We start from the raw sequence: 23,813 nt of genomic DNA, 5'->3' as shown, positions 1-23,813 counted from the left end.
TTGTGTTGATTTGTCACAAGTCTTTTGAGTTTTTATACCTCATAACATAAATGGATTCTATTGCTTTCCTTTGATGAGGTTTTCCTTTGTCTCAGGATTTCTATGTGATTCTTCCTGCTTTGTGTTTCCAGCACTACCTGAATAATTTCTCCAAAATTAAATCTTATTTGGTAATAATCTGACAAAGACTCATGAGTAACTAAAATAATTCTGTGTCTTATAAATTCTGATTTTAAAGCTCATAGTTGAATTGATTTACAGAGATTATAAATGAATTATTTACAGATTCCCCTGGACATTGAACTCTTCTGTTGAAACTTGTTCCATAGAGAGCTATATTTGTGCTCAGATTAACATAATTGTCAAAAGTTCAGAGAGCTTTATCAAAAATATCTCTGCATTCATTCATGCCTTAATGAGCTATCACATGATCAGCTCAGGGTTCCATTGGATAGAATAGTTATTTCCTTGTTCAGTTTGTGATTTATTGTTTCCAGCTTGCAAACAATTCTATATCTTAAGAACTGTTTAAAATTGCCAATTATAATTTCCCATTTCATACACACAAATTCTCTTTTTCAAACTATGCAATCAATACAATGTTTATTTAATGAAATGTTGAAATATGATTTTGTCTTTCTCAAGATTATTGAAAGAATAGCTGATAAGCTGAAAGTAATAAAAACTTAAAAGACTTGGATGCAATGTCCTGAACAGTTTCCAAAGCGTCTTGATAAATGTAATGCATTGCATATATTGCAACTGTACCATCAGGTCCAGTTCTCAGAGTCCTAGCTCTGGTCAAACATATTCAGTTCAATTTTGGGAGTTTGACAGACCTTCAAAAACTAAATGAAGGTATAAGAAGACAAAATTAGAATATTATGAACTACGTGAATACTTTAATATTGCAAATTCTGTCTGAACACATATTTTGCAACATAGTTATTTCATTCCCTGAAGAAAAAGGTATATGGAAGGATAGTCAACAAAATGTTTTAAGTGATTTGTGGAAACCAAAAGGTCAAAGTTGTGTATTCTCTGATTTCTAATACTCTAATTTCCATGAACCCAGCATCTTGTTCCTGCTTTGCATATATCATGGTCAACTGCTGTTCCAATATGAATAGATTCTAGATTAGAGTGATGCTGAAAAGCACAGCAGTTCAGGCAGCATTCGAGGAGCAGGAAAATCGATATTTCAGGCAAAAGCCCTTCATCCGGAATAGAGTCAGAGTGCCTGCATGATGGAGAGAGGCCGGGGGAATCTTCTGAAATGTTTGAAGAGCGCTGGTTATGGAGGGGGGTAGATAAAAGTTTGTTGTTCTTACAGTTTTTGATGTTTGAGACGGTGTTGAAATACTGTGTAAGTACAACAAGCTTTTATCTACCTCCCCTCCATAACCAGCGCTCGTCAAACATTCCAGAAGATTCCCCCAGCCTCTCTCCACCCTGCAGGCACTCTGCCTCTATTCCTGATGAAGGGCTTTTGCCCGAAACATCGATTTTCCTGCTCCTCGGATGCTGCCTGATCTACTGTGCTTTTCCAGCACCACTCTAATCTAGAATCTGGTTTCCAGCGTCTGCAGTCATTGTTTTTATCCAATGCAAATATCCAAACCAAACCAAAGAAATCCTTGAGCCATTTCTGCAGAAATATCCATTACCATTAAAGCAACTCATTGCACAGATAATAAATTTCTCTGGTGATGCCATTAACTGCTGAGTGAGAATATGCAGTACATACATATTTTCCATTGTTCTCTTTGTCAACATTCATTGCACCATTTGCAGGAATTATGTAGGTGCCTCCAACAAAACAAAATCGAGTCATACAGTCATAGAGATATACATCTTAATAAAATTTGATAGATAAGTGACTCTTTTTAAAATTTGTTTGTGGGATGTGGACGCTACTGACTAGACCTGCATTTATTACCCATCCCTATTTGCTGTAAGGTCAAAATCAAACATATTGCTATGATTCTAGAGTCACATGTAGGGCAGATAGGGCTAGATAAGGATAGAAGATTTTCTTCCCTGAAGGTCAATGCTGAAACAAATGTTGTGCTTTAGTTATATACATCAGCGGTAAGACTACATTTTGAATACTATGTGCAATTTTGGTCTCCTGATTTGAAGAAGAATGAAAGTAAATTGGAGGCATTTCAAGAGGTTTATTAAATTGATATTTGGAATAAGCAGGTTAGCTTATGAGAGAGGGACTCACTGGGCTTGTTTCCACTAAAGATTAGAGGACAGAAGCGTGGCTTAATTCAAATATATAAGGTCCTGTGTAGTCTTAACAAGGTGGGTACGGAAAGGATATTTTCTCTTGAGGGTTAGTTCAGAATTAGGGGACCCTGATTAAAAGCTAGAGGTCACCTTTTTAGTACAGAAATGAGAAGAAATGCTTTTCTGAGGATTGTTGTTTGATTTTGGAACTTTCTTCCTCAGAAAGTGTGGCAGTGGAGTCATTCAATAATTTTAGGGCAGAGGTATGAAGATTCTTGTCAGGCAAGGGAGTCAAATGTAATCGGCAGTACATGGGAACTATGGAAATCATAAGACAAGCAAATAAGCCATGATCTTATTGAATGTTGGAACAAGCTTGAGGAGAGGAATGACCTACTTCTATTCATAACTTATATGTTTAAATGTCTCCTCTGTATAAATATTTAAAATCATCCAAGCATTGGGCGGCACTGCAGCTCAGTGGTTAGCACTGCTGCCTCACAGTGCCAGGGAGCCAGGTTCGATTCCAGCCTCGGGCGACTGTGTGGAGTTTACATGCTCCCTGTGTCTGCGTGGGTTTCCTCCCACAATCCAAAGATGTGCAGGTTAGGTGAAGTGGCCATGCTAAATTGCCCATAGTGTAGGTTATTAGTCAGGAGTGAATATAGGGTACAGGAATGAGTCTGGGTGGGTTACTGTTCGGGGGGTCAGTACTTTGTTCAAAAACTGCATGAATCCATGTAAGATTCTGTAAATCCATTTTTTTAGATTAGAATCAGTCTGACCATTATGGCACAGGCAGCCTCACATACAGAAGCTCACACCTTCAATACGTTATCTGGGCCAACATGACACCATTTGTTAAAATTCACTTGAGAATGGAACTTTTAAAAAAAGGTTTTGTGATTTACATATGAAAGAACTGAAACCCGCATGGTCATTCTAAAAGATGAGAGACTTAAACAATCGAGGTCTTTTCCAATTTATAATTTCAGTTACATCACTCTGCAAACTTTTGCTATAAATTCTGTATCTTACAACCTTATTCTCCACAACCACCTGAAGGAGCAGCGCACTGAAAGCTAGTGCTTCCAAATAAGCCTGTTGGACTATAGCCTGGTGTTGTGTGATTTTTTAACTGTGTACACCCCAGTCCAACTTCAAAGCATGAGTAAATAGAGGTGGGCCTTCTCGCATGTTGATTCCATTTTCTGCCCAGCTGCCTTGTTCCCTCGGGTGGCAGCAGACCTGATTCCATTACTTTCCACCTCCTCAGAACCAAACTAATTTTAAAGAAGATAGATTTGGCAAAGTGGGAAGCTTCCCAACTCAACATTGCCCTAATTCACTTAAGGCATGTGAAGTCACTCATGCTCGGTAGCCATAAGTAATGAAAAAATACACAATATATACACCATACAATAAAACCCATTGAAATGCGTATTTCTTTTGAAAAAAGGATTTTATTAAATATCTGTATGTTGTTATATGAATGATATACTTTGATGATTAAAAGCAATGTTCCAGTACAAATATGGAGCCATATTATTTCTCCATTGAAGTGTAGAAACAAAGTATAAAATTGAATATAAACTGAATTGTCAATTGCATGAAGATCTTGAAACTGAGAAAATAATATTGAACAATTTAATTTTGTTCTGTTATAGATGGCAATTTCAAAACATTGTCTAAAAAGTAAAGGACCAATTTCAAGACCAGATTATGATTCTCATTCAGTCACATTTATACCTCACTCTCTTTATTAAACATCATGCAGGAGATTTATTGCAAATTAAAATAACAAATTTAAATAAAAGTTCAACAGGACCAAAACAATTTTTGTTTGATTTCCCAAAGATATCTAAAAGGAATTGGTCATTGCATTTTTTTAAAAAGTAAATCTCTTGATTCTCCATGCATTATTTTTCTACCATATTCATTGGCGAGATTTCTTTAATAAGACTAATCTAGTTTTTTTTCCTGCATTTCTCAAAGTGGTAGCTACCTATTGAAAATCAATGAAGGTGTCACTGTTCACAGTCCTCTATTCACGTACTCTAAAAGTTACTGATTAATTACAGGGTGATCCCCTGTAATTGTTTTCTGTGGTTTTAGTTACCTTTGGTTTATCGTGGCCCAAACATATTAGGGGGAACCTTCCGGAATCATGGGCCTACCGGGAAGGTAAATTTCACATTTAAATAAATGGGTTTGCTCCTATTCACAGTTTCGGGCTTCCACGCCAAGTCTTGGAACAAATCCCCCACGGGTACAGGGGGACTACTGTACATAATTAAGTAAATCAGCAATAATCCAAAAATTATTTGCCATTCGATGGAAGTCATTTATTCATGAATGCATAGATTAGTAATTTTCCCACAACCTGTTGTTCATTAACTACCTGAAACTAATTTCCATCTCATTCCCAAACAATCAGAAATACTCACATTCATCTCACAGTGAAAACATATTTAACTGAACAACAAAGAGCAGACAGATTGAAATATTCAATCCTTTTAAGATGGATTCAATCAAAATCAGAAAATAAACATCAGATTTTCTTCAAATAGAGCTTTTATATTATTTTGGGATATAGGCTGCAAAATGTCTTACTAAGTTGCTTTTCATGGTTTTTATATGTGGAAATTGCACATCCTTGAAAATATCATAAGTTAAACAGTTCCACAACACTGAATGTCAACAATATGTAAGAGTTTACATTGAACAAACAAAAATACAAAACTGTTGATTAACAGACAAAAAGAAAAATAACAAATTTATTTCAGGAGCTAAAGTTTCTCTGCAAACAAATTGGAGAATTTAGTTGTCTGGACATATAAAAAAAGCTTAATTTTGAAAAACCTGATTATTGACTCTAATGCTTAGAATCTTACAGTTTCAATAGACCTTCTTTCACCATAATGCACAGATTGTTTGAAGTACAAACCAGCATACTTTACACAAAGTAATAATTTGAAGGTAATCATTTTGTAGTAAAATTAATAAAGTACATTATTTTGCTTAAAAGTAGAATATTATAAGTAGAAACTTACAAAATAAATACAAAATATTGTCAACATTTCATTATAAAAGACATCTGGTTAGATTGTTCATAATAAATACACAAACCTTGTTTGGAAAAATATATAAAGCTACATATAATGTAGTAAAAATTAAACCTATTCAAAAGGGATATAATGCAGTTCAGAAAGATGTTAGTTTGTTCATCATATTTGTTCATATAAACAACGGCATTTTAAATAAAGCACACTTTTAATACTGACAGTAAAAAGGTTGGAAAGTTACAAAATCTAAAACGTATTAAGAAATGAATAATAGCTTTCAGGGGATTGGAACAAAGTTACATACGGTATAAGTTTGTTGAACTGAATATCTCCTTCTATAGCATAAAATTTGATGGTTCAATTTTAGATCTCATGCTCTTTTCATCCATTCTCGTGGTGAATATGATCAGGGTGCAGCATTTTGAGATATTAATGTGCCAAAAACACAAATTCGCCCCTTCTCTCCTCCCAGCTGTACCAAGTAAAATACTGGAGACAGGTTGATCAGTAAGACATTTGTGTTGTCATGGAAGGAGACAAAAATTTCCATATAGTCCCCTCATAATTCCTGGTGGCTGATACAGACCAACAATATCAGATATCAAAACATATTTCTTATCTTTCTTCTTAAGTGGGACAATTGGTGGAAGTGATCATCCTTACTGTAATAGCAAATAATTGTCCAAAAGGTTTTGTTTTGGAAACTCAACATGATTCATTTTGAGGATACTTACACGACTATACCAAATGATACTCCTATCTTTGGCATGTCTGACAATACTTTGTTTGTTGCTGTCATAATAATCAAGCACTCAAATGCCGCTTCAAAGTTTCTTCACTTAAAGGAAGAAAATATTAATTTAGTGCGATAAATGTGGTCATGTAGCTGAACTGCAGTTGTCATGTTCCACTGTCTATGGTAACAGAAAGTCATGACAGAACACAATTGTGACCTTTGGCTAACAATCATAAGGCAGAGTATGGAACAGAACAAGAACGATCAACCTCTATTTCATCTTACTGTTAATTTTCTCTTTTTTTAGAAAAGCAGGCCTTCATCAGAAGGTTAAAAATTCTTTTTATGGTAGAAATGCTTGTAGTTTAAAACTTCCCTGTCACAATTCCTTTTGGGATATGTAACCCGAAGCAAGTCCACGTTTCAGGTGCCTCACTGACAGGCAATGGAGAAAATTCACCAACACAGGAAGTTGTGTCATTGTTAATTCAAATATATTGTAAACGAACTGAGTCCAATAGATTGCCATCTAATATAGATTGATTATCCCATAACCTTCCAATAATCCAAATGCAGAAGGTTCTAATGTAAGGACATCAATCTGAAGTGTTTCTCCCTCCACAGATGCTGCCAGTATTTCCAGCATTTTCAGTGTTTTATCCCTCACAATAATAGCTTGATGATTAAGTCACTACTTTCATGTCTATCTGTACATTTTATAGTACAGAAAGATCATGACAAGATTTTGATCTCACTTTATAAGCCATTTTTTTATTGTTCTTTGCAACGATTCTATCCAAAAAGCGTCGGGCCTTCCTAGGGAAGCTCTCCCTTCTTTTGTACAGTGCCATTCTTCGCTCATTTACTTCTTTGCTGTCTCTCCTGAGCCGTACCTGTCGCACAATTCCTTCAAAGAGTTCTTGTACATTGTGCTGGACTGCAGCAGAGGTCTCGATGAACTTGCAGTCAAAAACAACAGCACAAGATCTGCCCTCTGCAAATGAAAAAAAAATTCAATGTTTAAAAGAGAAGACATACATCTGCCTTCTGCTTAACAAAATTAGTCATTTGGCTGTTGCCAATCTGTTCTTCAACAAGTGATGCAGAATTCTTTGAAATTTTTTATATGAATTGCAAAGTCTTTAATGTTATGGTTGGAAGTAAGGTGTTCCCCCAAGTAAAGCAAGTGCAACTGGAAATAATTGAGATTTAACTGGTTGTGTACTGCTAGTTGTGATCACTGCAACTTGGTGAGTTTTGCATCTACTGACATACCAACTGCTGAAACGGTGTATTAATAATAAATAATACTTGCATCTATGTTGTGCTTTATCAAGTCAGAATTTCTCAAATTGTCAGACACACAATGTACTTCAAAAGTACAAAAAAACTGTTATGCAAACAATGCAACCAATCTGAAGAACAAAATGATGAATCAATTAAATTTCTGAGTGTTTTTGTTGGTGAAGCAGAAATCATTGGTTTTCTTTGAATACTGACATGAGAGATTAGGATCCATCATGCTACAAAATCCTTGCATTCATGGGTTTTTTTCTTTTTTCCAAATATTGGCCAATCTTGATCATTCCCGTAAGTTTTAAGGTATTGACTCCAGACCAGAAATCCTTAGTTATTTCCCCAACTGGTTTATTCATCAGTTCTGACAGCAAGTATCAGGAGGCTGCAAAACTGGAGAGCATTCCCAGCCAACTCCTTATTGTGACAGTGATTGAAATTACTTCAGAGTTCAGATTCTTTATGCAACTACAACAACAATAATAATAATAATAATAATCTGAATGTTGGTCATGAATGTTTACAATAACAGTACACCTCCAAGATTTTGAAAATTGGAAGCTCAGAGTAGGTTGTGAAATGCACTCACCTTGATTCAACCAAACTCTATTTGGTTGGGGGAAATCCAACAATATATATGCCTTTGGTAGCTTAAGACTTAACTTGGAGCGCTCCTCTCCCTAAAATGGTTGGTAAGATCAGCTAAAGAGTCTTGGAGGGGATGGAGAGAAGGAGTAAGGGGTCTTATAAAGAGGACTGTTCTTAAATGTAAAAGGGAAACACTATGGCTCTTCTAAATCTTTTCAAACCTTTCTTGATGGGAAGATTAGCATTTATTGTCCATCTCTAAGTCCTCTTGGGAAAGTGGTGAACAACATTCTTGAACAACTACAGTTCATGTGATGTACCTAGAGTGCTGTGAACGAGAGAGTTCTGGGAATTTGACCCAATGACACTAAAAGAATGATGATATAGTTCTAAGTCAGGATGGTGTGTGCCTTAGAGAGGATGGTAGGGAGGTAGTGTTGTCCTTGTCCTTCCATGTTGTAGAGGAGGTTACCTTTTCTATCATGTTGCTACACCTTCCCTGTTTATTGTTCCATGTAGGTTCGATCTCAAAGAGTTGGACATCATCAATTCTAATAATGGAGGGAAATTTAGGAAATTTCACATTGTTTGGGATTTGTCCCTGCAATCCAGTTGACAGATTTCTGTATCCTAATGCTTGCATTAGGATCTTATAGCAGCCAACACCAGATCTGAAGTAATTGAGACATATGACTCTATATCCTACTGTTTCTTGATCAAATGGATTGATCTAGATCATTAGACAATTCCTGTGTCTTCATCTGCAGCCATGCTCAGCAATCAGCAAGGCAGCAGCTGTGGGACTTACAGTCTAGGGATTAGAGTGTAAATAAGAAGTTACTCTACTTGAGTTTCTTTGATGATGACTCTTGTTGGAAGAAATGGTGATAAGGCAACTAGCCTGCTTTTTACTTGCTACTTTGGCGTGGCTTGCCTTCTCATGGTGTACTCAGCAATGCCAGCAAGCATGTACAGATGATTTACTTCAGCTTTCAACCAGCGAGTAACATCTCTGCAAGCTATGAAAAGTAACGGATCCAAATTTGTCATGGAGAAAGCATTCCTAGATTGGACAGGCAAATCTATATAACATTGCATGTTAATTTCTGGATAAGCAACCAGTCATAGTTTCTGGCAAACAGGAAACTGCAAGGTATGTTGCTGGAGATCTTGGTCTTTGCCTGGTGTCTTCTTAGTTTGAGCATCTTTTCATCCATGTGACATATGACTTCACTGACTTGGAAGGCATTGGGCAGCATGGCCAAGAAATCCATGCTGTAGAGGATTGGTGCGAATACACAGTCTGGTTTAACTCCATTAATGACTGGGAATGGTTCAGAAGACACCATTATCCAGGACAAACATATTGTCATAGGACTATTAAATCATTGAGAGCAAATAAATTTATCTATTACTTTCCAAGAGTCCTCACTGATGCCTGGGTCAAAGGCTTTTGTCAAATCAACAAAATAGTGTTGAGGTCCAACAGAGGTACAGCCACACACAATGATGCAAGACTGAACTTTGTTTCCAAAAGGAGTGTGCTATGGACTCCTCTTCTATCAATAGTGTCATACAATAGGCAGGTAAAAACAATGACTGCAGATACTGGAAGGGCTTTTGCCCGAAATGTCGATTCGAAGCTACTTGGATGCTGCCTGAACTGCTGGGCTCTTCCAGCACCACTAATCCAGAATCATACAATAGGCAGATTGGTGAGAATGAAGTTTTTTTTCCTCTTATTGGTTCTTTCACCTCCTGTTACAGGTCCAATCTGTCAGGTATGTCATTCAGAATTCAATCAACTTGATCAGTGGTACTACCAAGCCATCTTGGTAATGGACAATGAAGTTCCCCACACAGAGTATATTCTGTGTCAGTGCTACCATCAAAATGTCTTCCATGTGGCGATTACAATGGTACTGCTTAACAGACTGATATCTATATGTTGAATTAAGAAGCAAAAGACTTTATGGGATGTACAACTGTTTTATTGTCAATCTATAGTTTAGCACAAACACCAGTTTCTATCTTTTCCTTCTGGACCTTTTCTCTATCCACATGCTGAAACCTATACTGAAAAAAATGGTTCTTTTTCAAAAATATACCAAACTAACAATGTAACAAGTCATCCAATTAATAAGACAGCTCCTTTTTCCTTATTTCTCTTTTTGTTTTTTTATTAATTAGAAGTGTTATCACATAGAATCGAATGGCTTTTTCCCACCACCAAATCGCCAGCATTTAGTTTTCGTCCATTAACCACCACCAGTAAATCAGCTGCGTTTCCAATTGAATAATCTACATGAAAAGCCTGTTAAGGGCAATGCAGGCTACCAAAGGGGAGACAGAGGTAGGGAGAGGGAAAGGGGGCTAAATCAAATGGAGTTGGAAAGGAGGATAGGAACTCCACCCTTGTGGTGTCCACCTCCCTCTCTAAAAGCATCAGGAATATTGGTGGACACCAAGAAGAGAGCTCTTTTGTTTTATAGCCAGAAGTGCTATCACATACTGTTTTTAACTACTAACCACCTCCAGTATTCACCATGTAGTCAAATCAAACAAGCAAAACCCAAAGTAGGCAATGTTGATTTAAAAAAAACAAGAATCAACTTATTCACATCCCAATCTGGATTACTGAGTAAAACAGGAGACATACCTGCCACAGAAACTTCTCGACATCGCACAAGGTCACACTTGTTCCCGACTAATATAATTGGAATATCCTCAGCCTGTCGTGTTCGCCGGAGCTGGATGCGAAGCTCAGAAGCTTTCTCAAAGCTTGCTCTGTCAGTGATGGAGTATACAATGAGATATGCATCGCCTATCAGCATACAATGATTCTGTTTCCAGTTGTCTTCATCCTACCAGCGGACAAAAGTAAAGGCTAAGATGTCAGCTTCTATTTTAATTCTAGAAATAGAAAAATGATTGGATGCAACAACTGAAAGAATATGTTTTACAGTTTATAGGCTGCTGTGAATTACAATGCAAAAGAAACCAGCTGTTAAGGAAACTCAACTGAACAGAAACTGCAGCTGGTACTATTTACTCAGATCAACTGATTTATTGTTAGGTTTAGAAATTTGTTGGCATAATCTTCATGAAGCAAAATGTACAGCATATTTAACCATTTCACACCTGAATTTCTCATGTGGCTTTTCTGGATTAATTTCCACGGCATCATCCTCAGAGTCATTAACATCTAATTAATGCATCCTTTTAAGGTGATTGGCTTGAATACTGAATAAACAAACTAAGCTTTTCTTTTTAAGGAATGATTATCTATAAATACTGAAATTAAATCTGTTTGTACAACGTATGTGATTGGCACTGATAGCCCATTATTGTCATCAGCAGTTTATGGGCTGCATATTCTGAAATTTCTTAAATGCAAAATGAATACTTGGCACAGTTCTGGAAGGAATTTGCCACAATCTTATCATTTGTTCCTTTTCTGAAAAAATTTAAGGTCACCTTTGTTCCGATTATTGATCTATTTACAAAGGAATCTTCAGGGATAGTTCTATTGATAGTAGAAACGTGTGAAACATAAATATGTAATATTTGTGCTTATATAGTTTCCTTGTTGCAGCAACTCAAAATGTTCTACGTAGCATTTTCTTTCCTCCAGATGTGGTGGCTGTTATGTTAGCAGGGTTAATTATTGTTATTAGGTTACTTTACCAGGGACATAAAACATGCAGTATTATAGCACTAAGGTTAGCTTTCCAGACTTAGCATGTGTCAACTATAGGAGAAATCCACCACTCTATACTACATGGTCAACTCATACACTTGCATTCCAAGCGTTAAAAAATTGTTGTACTACCTTATTTTCCCACGTGTCCATCACAACAAGGGTAGCTCCCTCTCCATCTACAGTGATTGTTCGCTCATAGGTGTCTTCTACAAAGAGTAAGGAAAATGACATTTATAAGTGAACACATTATGGAAATTTAGCAATTTAATAAATAGAAGAATGTCACAGATCAATGACAATTAACCCATATAGATAGTTGCTGAGGTACACTGTATGGCACTGACAAACTACTATAAATGACCTTGATCAATTTTGGCCTTTAGCTCATTTGGTAGCTGTGCTTTCAGCCATCTAATTATTAATTGATTTCTCTCAATAAGCCCTTTCTTCTCCTGTCCTACTGTAAGTCAGTACTTAAAATCTCCTTCATAGACTGAGCTTTGGCTACCTGTGCTAATGTCTACTTACGTAGTCAGGCATCAGGTTTGTTGGGAAGCTTTTCTATGAAGCAGCTTGGGATTGTTTGATGACTTTACAGTTGATGACTTACATTAAGTTTATGCTCCTTGGTAGTTGACTAATGAGAAAGGTTTCTCTCTGTCTTTGCTCCTCATTAATTTGTATACCTCAATCAGGTTTTCCTTCAACCTTCAAGGGAAAACAGTCCCAGCCTACTCAGCCTCTCTTCACAGCTGATTTGCTCCAGACATAGGTAACATCCTAGTGAAAACAGAAAGAACTCTGGATGCTGTAAATCAGAAACACATACAGAAATTGCTGGAAAAACTCAGCAGGTCTGGCAGTATCTCCGGAGTAGAATCAGAACTGAGGAAGGGTTACTCAATCTGATACGTTAACTGTGATTTCTCTCCACAGATGCTGCCAGACGTACTGAGCTTTTCCAACAATTTCTGTTTTTGTAACATCCCCGTGAATGTCTTCAACATCCTCTCTGTCATAACTGCATCCAGCCTGCAGTGTATTGACCAGAACTGCATGCAGTTCTCCAACAATGGCCAAACTATAATGTCCTAAAAAGTTATTTTGAGAGAAATTATATTTAAACACTGAATACTGATGGTATAATTAAATAACTTTTTTTAGGTGGGGTTTTGAGAAATAAATTTGGACAACCGTCTTTCTGACATCCAGCTTCAGCAAGAAACACACAAGACAGAGGTACATTGCAGAAAGCTGCAGGTTAAAACTCCCAGTGGTGTACACAGCAAAGAATATGGAACCTGACAATGTCCAAAACAGCACATTACAGTCCTATCAACAATATGGTGGAAGGTGACATCAACAGTATTATCCAGCAATACTGACTCTGCAATAAATGCTCAGTTTTGAATCCCCAGGAGTACTCAGTTCAATATCTCATTTTTGTCTGATGTGTCCTTTACTTCAGATTTGATGAAGTATGGCATTTAGAAGGTTAAGGGGTGACCTGACCTAATTTCAAGATATTATCAGGGAAAGGCAGAATAGATAAAGATAAAACTCTTTCCACTGGTTGTAAATTCTAGAATTAAGGGGGCATAGTCTAAAAATAAGGGCCAGACTGCTCAGGAAATGTAAGGATGAATTTCTACACACAAATGGTATTAGAGATTAGGCACTCCCTTCCCCTAATGGCACTTGATGCTAGATCAGTTGTTCATTTTGAATCTGATATAGATTGTGTTTTGTTAAGCAAAGGTACTAAAGGATATGGGCCATAGATAGTTATAAGGACTTACGCCACAGATCAGCCATGATATCATTGACTTGGCAGAACATGTTCAAGGGGCTGAATGGCCAATGCCTGTTCCTATACTTGAAAACAATGGGAATCAGAGACAAACTCTCCACTGCTTGGAGTCATTCAATCCCAAAGGAAGATGGTTGTGATTGATGAAGGTCATTCATCTGCGTCCTAGGACATCACTAAGAGCTCCTCAAGATAGGTTCTAAGGCCCAGTCATCTTCAGCTGCTTGATCAATGACCTTATTTCCAAAATAAAGGCAAAAATGGGAGATGCCTGCTGATGACTGCACAACATTCAGTAACATTCATGACTCCTAAGCTAGACCAACATCCCAAAATGCCTTTGAGGAGTGGATAATTGGTTTCGTTCTGAACAGCTACCATCATTGAGGTGCAGGAACATCCACAACACTGTAGGGGAAAGGAGTTCCAGGATTTTGACACAGCAACATTGAAGCAACAACGATGTATAGTTCCATATCAGGATGATACGTGGCTTGGAGGGAAACTTAATGGCGGTCCCATGCTGCTGCTGCCCTTAAATCTTTAGGTGGTGATGGGCATGGGTTTGGAAGGTGCTGTTAAAGAAGCCTTGGTGAATTGCTGCAGGACATCTTATACATAGTATACACTGCTGCCCCTGAGCATTGATGGTGAAAGCAGGGAGTGTTGAAGTGGTGGATGTGGTGTCAGTTAAGTGGCTGCTTTGTTCCGATGGTGTCAGCTTCTTAAGTTTTGTTGGAACGGAGCTATCAGAAAATTGGAGAGTATACCTTCATACTCCTGGCTTTGGCCTTATATATTGTGAACAGTTTTTGGGGATCAGGAAGTGGAGTACCTGCATCAGGATTTCCAGCATCTGGCCTGTGTCTAGTGCAGTTCTTCTTTTGCTCATTGGTAGTCCCAGGATATTGATAGTGGTAATGCTATTGAATGCCACACAATTCCAAGTCTTTGAACTGCTGCCATAGCCAAAATGTTCATAAGGCTAGTTCAATTAAGCCTCTAATTATTGGTAACCTCAAGGACATTGATTGTGGGCGATTCAGTGATGGTAATGTTATTGAATATTAAGGTGTGAATGGTTCGATTCTTTTTTTATGGAGATGGTCATTGACTGGCACTTAACAGCCTCAGCCTGGATGTCATCCAGGTCTTGCTACATGTGGACACAGACTGCTTCAATGTCTGAGGAATTGTAAATGGCATTGAATATTATGAAACCATCAGTAATTATCATAAAATCTGGCCTTCTGACGTGGATGGGCAAGGTCATTTTTGAAGCAGCTGTCAATAGTTGGGCCTTGAATATTATTTTGATGTGGCCAAGATGATCAACCTCCAACAACCACAACCGTTTTTCTCTGTGACAGGTACGACTCCGACCAGCAGAAAGATTTATCCCCAGTTCCCATTGACTTCAGTTTTTCTAATGCTTTTGCTGCCACATTCAGTCAAATACTGTTTAATGTCAAAGGTACTTACTCTCAACTTACTCTGGAGTTCAGCTCTTTATGTCCATGTTTGTCACAAAGCTACAAATGAAGTAAGGAGTAAAATGGAGGAACTCAAACTGAGTAAGTTAGTTCTTTGGAAATAGCACTGTTGACGGTCCCTTTTATCACTTTGCTAATGGTCGGGAATAGATGGATGGGTGTTAATAAGGCAGCTTGCATCTCGCCCATTATTTTTGTGCATAGGATGTATCTAGGGATTTTTTCATATTGTCAGCTAGATGCCAATACTGTAGCTGGTACAGCTTGCCTAGGGGTGTAGCTATTTATGGCAAACAGGTCTTTCGTACTATTTCTGGAATGTTGTCATGGCCCATAGTTTTTTGCAGTATCTATTGTCTTCAGTCAATTCTTAACATCACATGGAATGAATCTAATTGGCTGAAAACTGCCATCTGTGATGTTGGATACTTATAAAGAAGCCAAAATAAATCAGCTGAATGAAATTTTCAGCCTTGTCATTTGCGTCAATTTGCTGGGCTCCTTCACTATTGATTACAAAGATATTTGTGGAGCCCCACCTGCATTAGTTATTTAACTGTCCACCACCATTTGCAACTGGGTGAGACAGAACTGCAGAGCTTAGATCTGATCCATTGATTGTGGGATCATTAAGCCCTCCCCATCAAGTATTGCTTCTGCTGTTTGGCATGAAAGCAGTGCTGTGTTATAGATTCATGAGGTTGACACTTTATTTTTCGATGGGCCTGATGGTGATGGCATGCCTTCCTACACTCTTTATTGAACCAGGATTGATCACCTGGCTTCATAGGAATAGCAACATCTCAGCATGAGGTTACAGATTGTGGTTGAATACAATTCTGTTGCTGCTGATAGACCACAGTGCCTGATAGATACCCAGTTTTGAGTTGCTGGATTTGTTTGGAGCCTGCCCATTTACAATGGTGGAATGGAAAATAACTTCAACTTGAAGTCAGGACTGTTGTCTCCACAATTATTGCATGGTAGTCACTCCTACACATACTGACGTAGACGGACCAGCCTGTGAAAGGTGACTTGATGAGGATATGGTTAAATAGATGGTTTTTCCTTTAGTTGGTTACTTCTCCATTTGCTACAAACACAGCTTAGCATCTATGTCTTCTGGCATTTGACCAGCTCAGTCCATTCTGGTGCACTGAGTCACTTGTGGACATTGAAGCCAGGGTACATGCTATGCCCTTTACCACCTCTGGGCTTCCACCAAATCATGTTCAACATGGTGGAGTACTGGTGTATCAGCCAGGTAGAAGGGTGAGCAGGTTGGAGAGATGAGGAAGGGGGATAGAGAGAGAAAGAGAGAGGAGGGACAAAGAGAGAGAGAGACAGACAGAGAGAGACAGAGACAGAAAGAGAGACAGGCAGAGACAGAGAAAGAGACAGAGAGAGAGAGAGAGAGAGAGAGACTGGGAGAGAGAGAGACTGGGAGAGACAGAGACTGGGAGAGACAGAGACTGGGAGAGACAGAGACTGGGAGAGACAGAGACTGGGAGAGACAGAGACTGGGAGAGACAAACAGATAGAAAGAGCAGTCAGTTGTAATCAGCATGAGGTTTCCTTGCTCCAGTTGACTTGCTGCCATGAGACTTTGTGGAGCTTGCAGACAATGTTGAGGGCTCCCAGTACAACTCCTTCCTGATCATATCCCATTGCGCCTCCACCTCTGATGGCTCTGTCCTGCAAGTGGGATAGGACATATCTAGGGAAGGTGATAATTGTGTCTTAGCCAGTGTCTGTAATTATGACTGTGTTAGGCTAATGCTTGACTCGTCCATGAGATATTATTAGGGAGGATTGTGCAGAAATGATTGCCTTGGGTTTACCATTGTCGTTTCCGTTATCTAGGTCAATTCTGGTGTTCTGTCTGGTTTCATTCTTTTGTTTAGTCTTTTTAGCAGTTTGGTTACAACTGTGTAACTTGCAATGCTATTTCAGAGGGCAGTTAAAAGTCAAAGACTTTGCTACAGATTTAAATGACCATGTAGGCCAAACTAGGTAAGGATGACAGATTTCCTTCCCTACAGGATATTAGCAAACTTGTTTACAACAATAACAATAGTTACATTGTCAAGCTAGATTATAATTAAAAAGTTCTATTGAGTTCAAATTCCACTATCTGCCATGGTGGAAATGAAACCGTAATCCCTAAGATATGAGTAGGTCCGAGGCTAGGAATGCTGTGGCTCATCTCTTGACTTCTGAAACTTCCCAACATCAATTAACACAAGTCACAATGGTGAGTATTAGTGAAAAAAGTTCAACTCTATTCAGGGGAAAGTAGCCTGTTGGATCAGAACGCTGTTTACCAGTTTAAACAGTCAGTCACTTCACAACTGGTGCACAATTGTGCATACCATCTGAAGTATGCACTGCAGCAATTCACCTTGACACCTTTGACAGAATCGTTCAAACCTGTGACCTCTACCATCTAAAAGGGCAAGGTTAAAGATGCAAAGGAACTTTACCACCTGAAAAATTCCTCTCCAGGTTACAAACTCTGCTCCACTTGAAGCTATATCACTGCTCCCTTGCTGTCACTGTATCCACTGTCAACATCCAGGAACTCTCCACGTAACAACATTGGAGATGTACCTACCCCACATAGTCCGCAATAGCTCAAGAATAGCTCATCGATATCTTTACAATATCATTTAAGGATGGGAAACAAATGCTGCCTTTGCCCATGACATTCATGTCCTATTAATGGATAATAAGACCTAAACTCAGTACAAGACCTTATAGCTTTCCTTTTTATCATGTCAATTGTGTTTATTGCATATGAGGAAGATTTTAAATTTTATACCCAGTACAGTGTAAAATTGATAAATCTACAGTTGCTAAAGAGTATTAGTCCCTGGGTTGCTTTTAATGAGTTGAAGTTACAAGTTAATTTATTCCCTCCTTTAATTAACCTGTTCAGATATGTCACGACACACTTCTGAAGCAAGTGGGACTTAGCCTAAGTCTAAAGATGCACAGGTCAGGTGAATTGGCCATGCAAAATTGCCCATAGTGACAGGTGCATTAGTTGGAGGGAAGTGGGTCTGGGTGGGTTACTCTTCGAAGGGTCGGTGTGGACTTGTTGGGCCGAAGGGCCTGTTTCCACACTGTAGGTAATCTAATCTAAGTCTCCTGGCTCAGACGTGGGGACATGACCACAGCACAAGATCCTATTTATCCCCTTCTTCAGTCAATTTCAGAACTCCGACAGCAACTTCTAATAGTAACATTATCATGCTTTTACAGAGGCTTAGAATTAAACCAATTTATAGCTAGTCCAGAATTCCCATTTTAGATCCTCTATCTGCTGAATTAGCTCAGTCAAGCTTCCAATCTTCGGCTCGATAGGAAATAACCTGTCTTGATTCCTTTTCCTTCGCATTATTCAATGACTCATGTTGGTCAGGAAATTTTAAGTTGTGTCGACTAAAGCAGATGTGAAAATACTCTGCCCCAGAAGGCTGTGGAGGCCAAGTCTCTGGATACTTTCAAGAAAGAGTTGGATAGAGCTCTTAAGGATAGTGGAATCAAGGGTGATGGGGATAAGGCAAGAACAGGATACTGATTGTGGATGATCAGCCATGATCATAATGGTTGGCTTGAAGGGCAGAATGGCCTACTCCTGCACCTATTGTCTATAAAACATCTATTTATCTTCAGTCAAGGGCTCTTGTGGAACAGTGGTAGTGCCCCTACCTCCGGTCCATAAGGCCCAGGTTCAAGACCTATCTGATCTGGAAGTGTATGACCATTTAAAAATACCTAGTTACCTTCAGTTTTCAATTGCATGTTATGTTTAGTTACAAGAGGAACCAAGAAATGCAGTCTGTTTAAAACACAATATACTACTGAACTGGATAACTTACTCCAAACCATACTCAACTGAGCTCATTCAAAAAAGTTATTAAACTGTTGATTAAAATATTGCAGCCTATGACTAAAATAAGTAAAAACAACCACATAAATATTGATCTCAATCTCCTGAATTTGCAGTAATGAATTTTCGAACTCTCAGATTTAAAGGTCATCCCGCAAATAGTATATTGTGAACTGAAAAAAGACAGCTAAGGAAACAGCTACACCTACACACAGATTTCTCAGATTGAGGTGGTAACGTTACAAGAAGCTCCCAAAAGGAATGTAGGCTTAAGGTTCTGATTCTTTACTCAACAACAAATTATGCTTGAGATACTAAAGATATAAAAATGTCAAGCCACATAGGAGACCATTCAGCTCTCTGAGTCCATGCCAGCATTTTGTTGAGTAACCAAATTAATTTCTCTGCTCTAACCATTATTCCTACAAGTTCAATTCCCTCAACCGCCCATTCAATTTTATTTGAAAGCCTGAATTTTCTACAATTCCACAAATCTTGTAGATTTGTCAGATATGGTGTTAATGTATTGCATAAAAAAAATGTACTGGCACAGGAATTTTGCAGAGGCAAAATGAATATTTAAAGGTTTAATTACCAGAAATTGGCATTATTGTTAAGGCCAGGATTTATTACCCATCCCTAGTTGTGCTTGAGGATGTGGTGATGGAACCTATTCTTGAGCTGCTACGATTCCATGCAGACATGTTCTTTTTCCACAATATTGATGTGTAGATTTCTGGGATTATATTCATGACTGCAAAAGAATGGGCATAGATGTCTAAATCAACTCATTGTGAGATTTGGAGGTGCTCTCAAAGAAGCTCTGACAATCTCTTACAATGCATGCTGTAAACTGAAAATTACAGCCATTGCCTGCCATTTACAGAGGGAACAATGTTTATGCCAGTGGATGTGATAATGAACATGTAGATTGGTTTAGCTTAGAGGGTATCAATCACTTTGGTTTAGGTTGATTAGGAAATTATGTTATAAGGATAATGGTACATCTTTAAAGAATAATGGGGCTGCCTCACAGGCCAGGGACTTGTGTTTGATTCCACCCTTGGGTGGAGTTTACACATTTTTCCTGTGTCTACGAGAATTCCTCTATGTGGTCTGGTTTCCTCCCACAATCCAAAAATGTGCAGATTAGGCGGATTGGTCATGAGAAATTTAGGGTTACAGGAATAGAATAGGGAGTGGATCTGGGTGATGTCAGCATGTACTTGATGGGCCAGATGGCTTGCTTCCACACTGTAGGGATTCTATGAAATATACATTCCTTGAAGGTGCAAAAATTTCACAAAAAATTATCCAAATGTGACTAATAAGAAGAGTTACAAGATCCTTACATGAAATTTAAAGATATTGCCAAGACGTTCGTAATGTTGCCAAAAGGAACAGGAAGTATGATAGTTTGGAGGATTTTACAATTTAGATTTTAGAATGGATGACATTGAAAAAGAAAAAAGAAAGAATTGAGAAGACTAGCAAGAAACAAAAAGAGACTTTAAACATTTCCATAGTTACTTAAGAAATTAATTAAAGTGAATATGGCATATTAGACACAGTAATGTCTGAAATTATAATGAGAAGGAAGGTGATGGTCGAGATATGAAAAAATATTCTGGGCAGAATTTTTTCCTGTGAGTTTCTGAAGCCCACCACCAGGCTGAAAAGTGGAACAGACACTTGGGGTGTGAGGAAAACAGTCATTTTGTTGTGGCTTTCATTTGGGCAGCTAATTAATGGCCAAGGGCTTGCCTTGCTGTCAACCTAAGTATGCAAAAGTGAGGACTGCAGATGCTGGAGATCAGAATTGAGCGCGTGGTGCTGGAAAAGCACAGCAGGTCAGGCAGCTTCCGAGGAGCAGGAGAACTGACATTTCGACTGCATGCAACTCCAGACACACAACGATGTGGTTAACTTTAACTGAAATAACTTAGCAGGCGCCTCAGTCATATCTACTTGTTACAAAGTCTGATAAAATGAATGAAAATATATAAACCACCTAGCAATAATTAACTAACCACAAAAGGCAACCTTGTAAACTTTCCTTACTGACATCTGGGAATATATACCAAACTTAGGTGGATTGGCCATAGAGAGACCTGATCCACAGACCAGGCAAGGAACAGCCTGGTCCTGTCTATCAGATAGGATTCCATGGGAATGGCTATGTCCCAGGCACCACCATCACTATCTTTCATTACATTCCAACTGGCAGGACAAACCCATGAGAGGTGGTGGCACAATAGGAATCAAGTAGAAAGGAGTTGCCCTGCGAGTCCTCCACAATGACTACGATCATGAAGTCTCCTGGCATCAGGTCAAATCAGCAAGGAAACCTCCTGCTAATTACTATCTACCACTCCCCTCTCAGCTTTTAGATGACTATTGTCCATATTAACACCACTTGGAGAAGCATTTATGGTCGCAAGACTACAGAATATATTCTGGGTAGAGAACGTCAATGTCAACCACCAAGACATGTCTTGACAAGACCATTATTTACAAAACTGACCAAATCCTAAAAGTACATAGAGTTATAGAAACTTACAGCATGAAAACAGACCTTTCAGTCCAACTCAATATCCTAAATTAATCTAGTCCTATTTGCCAGCATTTGGCCCACATCCCTCTAAACCCTTTCTATTCATATACCGATCCAGATAGCTTTTAAATGTTGCAATTGTACCAGCCACCACCACTTCCTCTGACAGCTCATTCCCTAGATGCAACACCCTTTGTATGAAAATGTTACCCCTTAGGTCCTTTTTAAATCTTTCCCCTCTCACCCTAAATCCATGTCCTCTAGTTCTGGACTCCCCCACCCCAGGGAAATAACCTTGTCTATTAACCCTATCCATGCCCCTCATGATTTTATAAACCTCGCCAAGGTCACCCCTCAGCCTCTGACGCTCCAGGGAAAACAGCTTCAGCCTATTCAGCCTCTCCCTATAGCTCAAACCCTCCAACCCTGGCAACACTGGGCCTGTGCTAAGTGAATGAACTAACAAGAGCAATAAATTTTCTTGACCTTATTCTCACTAATCTAAGGAGCAATGCTCCTGAAGATTGTACTTCCAAATAAACCTATTGGACTATAAACTGGTGTTGTGTAATTTTTAACTTTGTCCACCCCAGTCCAACACCAGCACCGCTGCATCATAATTTATTTATAGCAGATGTATCTACACATCGTATTGGTTGGAATGATCACCGCACAGTCCTATGAAAATGAATTCCTACCTTCACATTTAGGATACCCTCTATCACATTGCATGGAAATACTACCATGCTGAATGGCATAGATTTTGAACAGACCTAGCAACTCAAGACTGGGCATCCATGACGTGCTTTGGCCAATCACCAGCAGCAGAACTGTACTCAAACAAAGTCTGCAATCTCGTGAACTGTCATATCTCCCATCCCCAACAAGCCAGGACATCCATTTTAGTTCAAAGAAGAGAGCAGGAAAGTCTACCTAAAAATGAGGTGTCAACCTGGTAAAGCTACATGCCAAGCAGCGAGAGCAGCAGATCAATGACACAACTGAACGATCTCACAGTCAATGAATCAGATTTAAGGTCTACAGTCCTGCCACACCTGAACGTTGATCTCAGTGCAAGTTTGTGGAAGTTTTGCTCTGCACAGAACGGAAATCGTGCGTTCTCACTTTACAACAGCGATTATAATTCAGACGTACTTCGTTGGCTGTGAAACATGGAGGTGCAGTGCAAATTATTTCTTGAAAACGAAAATGAAGGGTGCACGGTATCAGAATTCTTACCGCCCAAAACGCCCCAGTTCTCCAGATTGTTTTGCAGTCCAGCAAATATACTTGTCAATGTGGACTTTCCAACTCCTGTTTCTCCAATCAGGACCACCCTGTACAGGTTGTTGCCGGAATCAGTGGATATGACCGAGTCGGAGGACTCAGAGGACCAGCTCCCTCTGCAGGGTTCTCCAGGGTTCATGCAGGATTTCGATCGCACCACATGCGTGTCTCCCCTCCACAGCTGCCTGCCGTCTGCTGGAATGCTCCAACGCTGCTGTACGGGCACCGGCGTCAACGACGAGCTACTTCGCCTCCTAGTGTCGTTTAAAGTCATGTTTCACACCACACAGGGCACTGCCAACAAAGATCAGAGCGATTCAATAGACTGAGCACAGGTAAACGACTGTTGATTTTACCGATCAGGGCGAACAATTCAAAAACATTCGGTTTGTGCCTGGGGGACTCCTTGACTGTGAGCTCCTTCCATCGTTGGTTCATCATTAACAAACCCTACGGAATACAAAGGACCCAGTTACTCCGGAAACTACAATCAGATAGTGGCAGAGAAACTGAGCGACTCCGTAAGGATTTGTGGAGGGAGAAACAGAATTCACGTTTCGAGCCCAATCGGACTTGTTTGCAATTAGTTGAATTGGCCACCTTCTCTCCAGATCTCTCTCCTCTCTTTGGTTAAAGTTCTTTGCTCGTAAACTTTTCCAGGACGCCTGGGGTTAGCATTCTGGGTAAAAGGACAAAACTAATGGACTTTCGCATTTGGGGAAAAAGAAGGTGGGAGACTAACATTGAAAAGCCAAGCCTCCCTCTTTCACCACTCACTAATATCTTGCAAATTTATATCGTTAATATATTTCACAAATATTAAGTCTTGTCTACACTGAAGAAAGACAACACTCGGTGACATTCGTAATTGTTTAGGAACAGCCCTTAATTGATTTGACAATTGCATTAAGATATAATATATTTTTAAAGAAAAATGCTATTCAAAATACACTAAGCGTAATAGTTTGTGGATAAAACATCTTACCCTGCAGTCTCTTTGCCGTTCTGGGTTATTTCTAATTGAAGAAGTCTGCGGGTGCTGATTTATACATACCCCCCCCGATGGTGTTGTCGTCCTGGCTCTAATTCTTTCTGATCTCTCCTCTGGTTTATATTAAGCAGATCAGATCAGAACAGGGCTTTTCCGTGAT

The 23,813-nt window shown here is 38.9% G+C and overlaps 1 protein-coding gene across 3 annotated transcripts; it reads right to left on the bottom strand.

Annotated features, from left to right (window-relative positions):
• Positions 1–3,702: 3,702 nt before the first annotated feature.
• gem (GTP binding protein overexpressed in skeletal muscle) lies at positions 3,703–23,813 on the bottom strand. Of its 3 annotated transcripts, none has more exons than XM_072570227.1 (5): positions 23,648–23,813; positions 22,615–22,956; positions 11,753–11,829; positions 10,580–10,784; positions 3,703–7,030 (listed from the first exon to the last, which is right to left on the bottom strand). In XM_072570227.1, exons 2-5 carry the CDS (start codon positions 22,934–22,936, stop codon positions 6,753–6,755), a joined length of 882 nt encoding a protein of 293 aa, XP_072426328.1. In that variant the 5' UTR covers positions 22,937–22,956; positions 23,648–23,813; the 3' UTR covers positions 3,703–6,752. The 3 variants fall into 3 exon arrangements, with proteins under 3 accessions (XP_072426328.1, XP_072426329.1, XP_072426330.1); XM_072570228.1 differs by having other exon boundaries at positions 22,615–23,112; positions 23,648–23,744; XM_072570229.1 differs by lacking the exons at positions 22,615–22,956; positions 23,648–23,813 and adding an exon at positions 22,074–22,283.

The sequence above is a fragment of the Chiloscyllium punctatum genome, chromosome 5 (genome assembly GCF_047496795.1).
Source record: "Chiloscyllium punctatum isolate Juve2018m chromosome 5, sChiPun1.3, whole genome shotgun sequence".
Lineage (NCBI taxonomy): Eukaryota > Metazoa > Chordata > Chondrichthyes > Orectolobiformes > Hemiscylliidae > Chiloscyllium > Chiloscyllium punctatum.
Note: the sequence above shows the minus strand (reverse complement) of the source record. Positions and strands in the feature narration are given on the sequence as shown.

Excerpts from the sequence above, each read along its gene's own strand:
- gem (XM_072570227.1), bottom strand. The coding sequence starts at position 22,936 with ATGACTTTAAACGACACTAGGAGGCGAAGTAGCTCGTCGTTGACGCCG. Across the intron at positions 10,785-11,752 it reads TGGACACGTGGGAAAATAAG|GATGAAGACAACTGGAAACA; the intron begins GTAGTACAACAA and ends GTCCGCTGGTAG. Across the intron at positions 7,031-10,579 it reads TCGAGAAGTTTCTGTGGCAG|AGGGCAGATCTTGTGCTGTT; the intron begins GTATGTCTCCTG and ends TTTCATTTGCAG.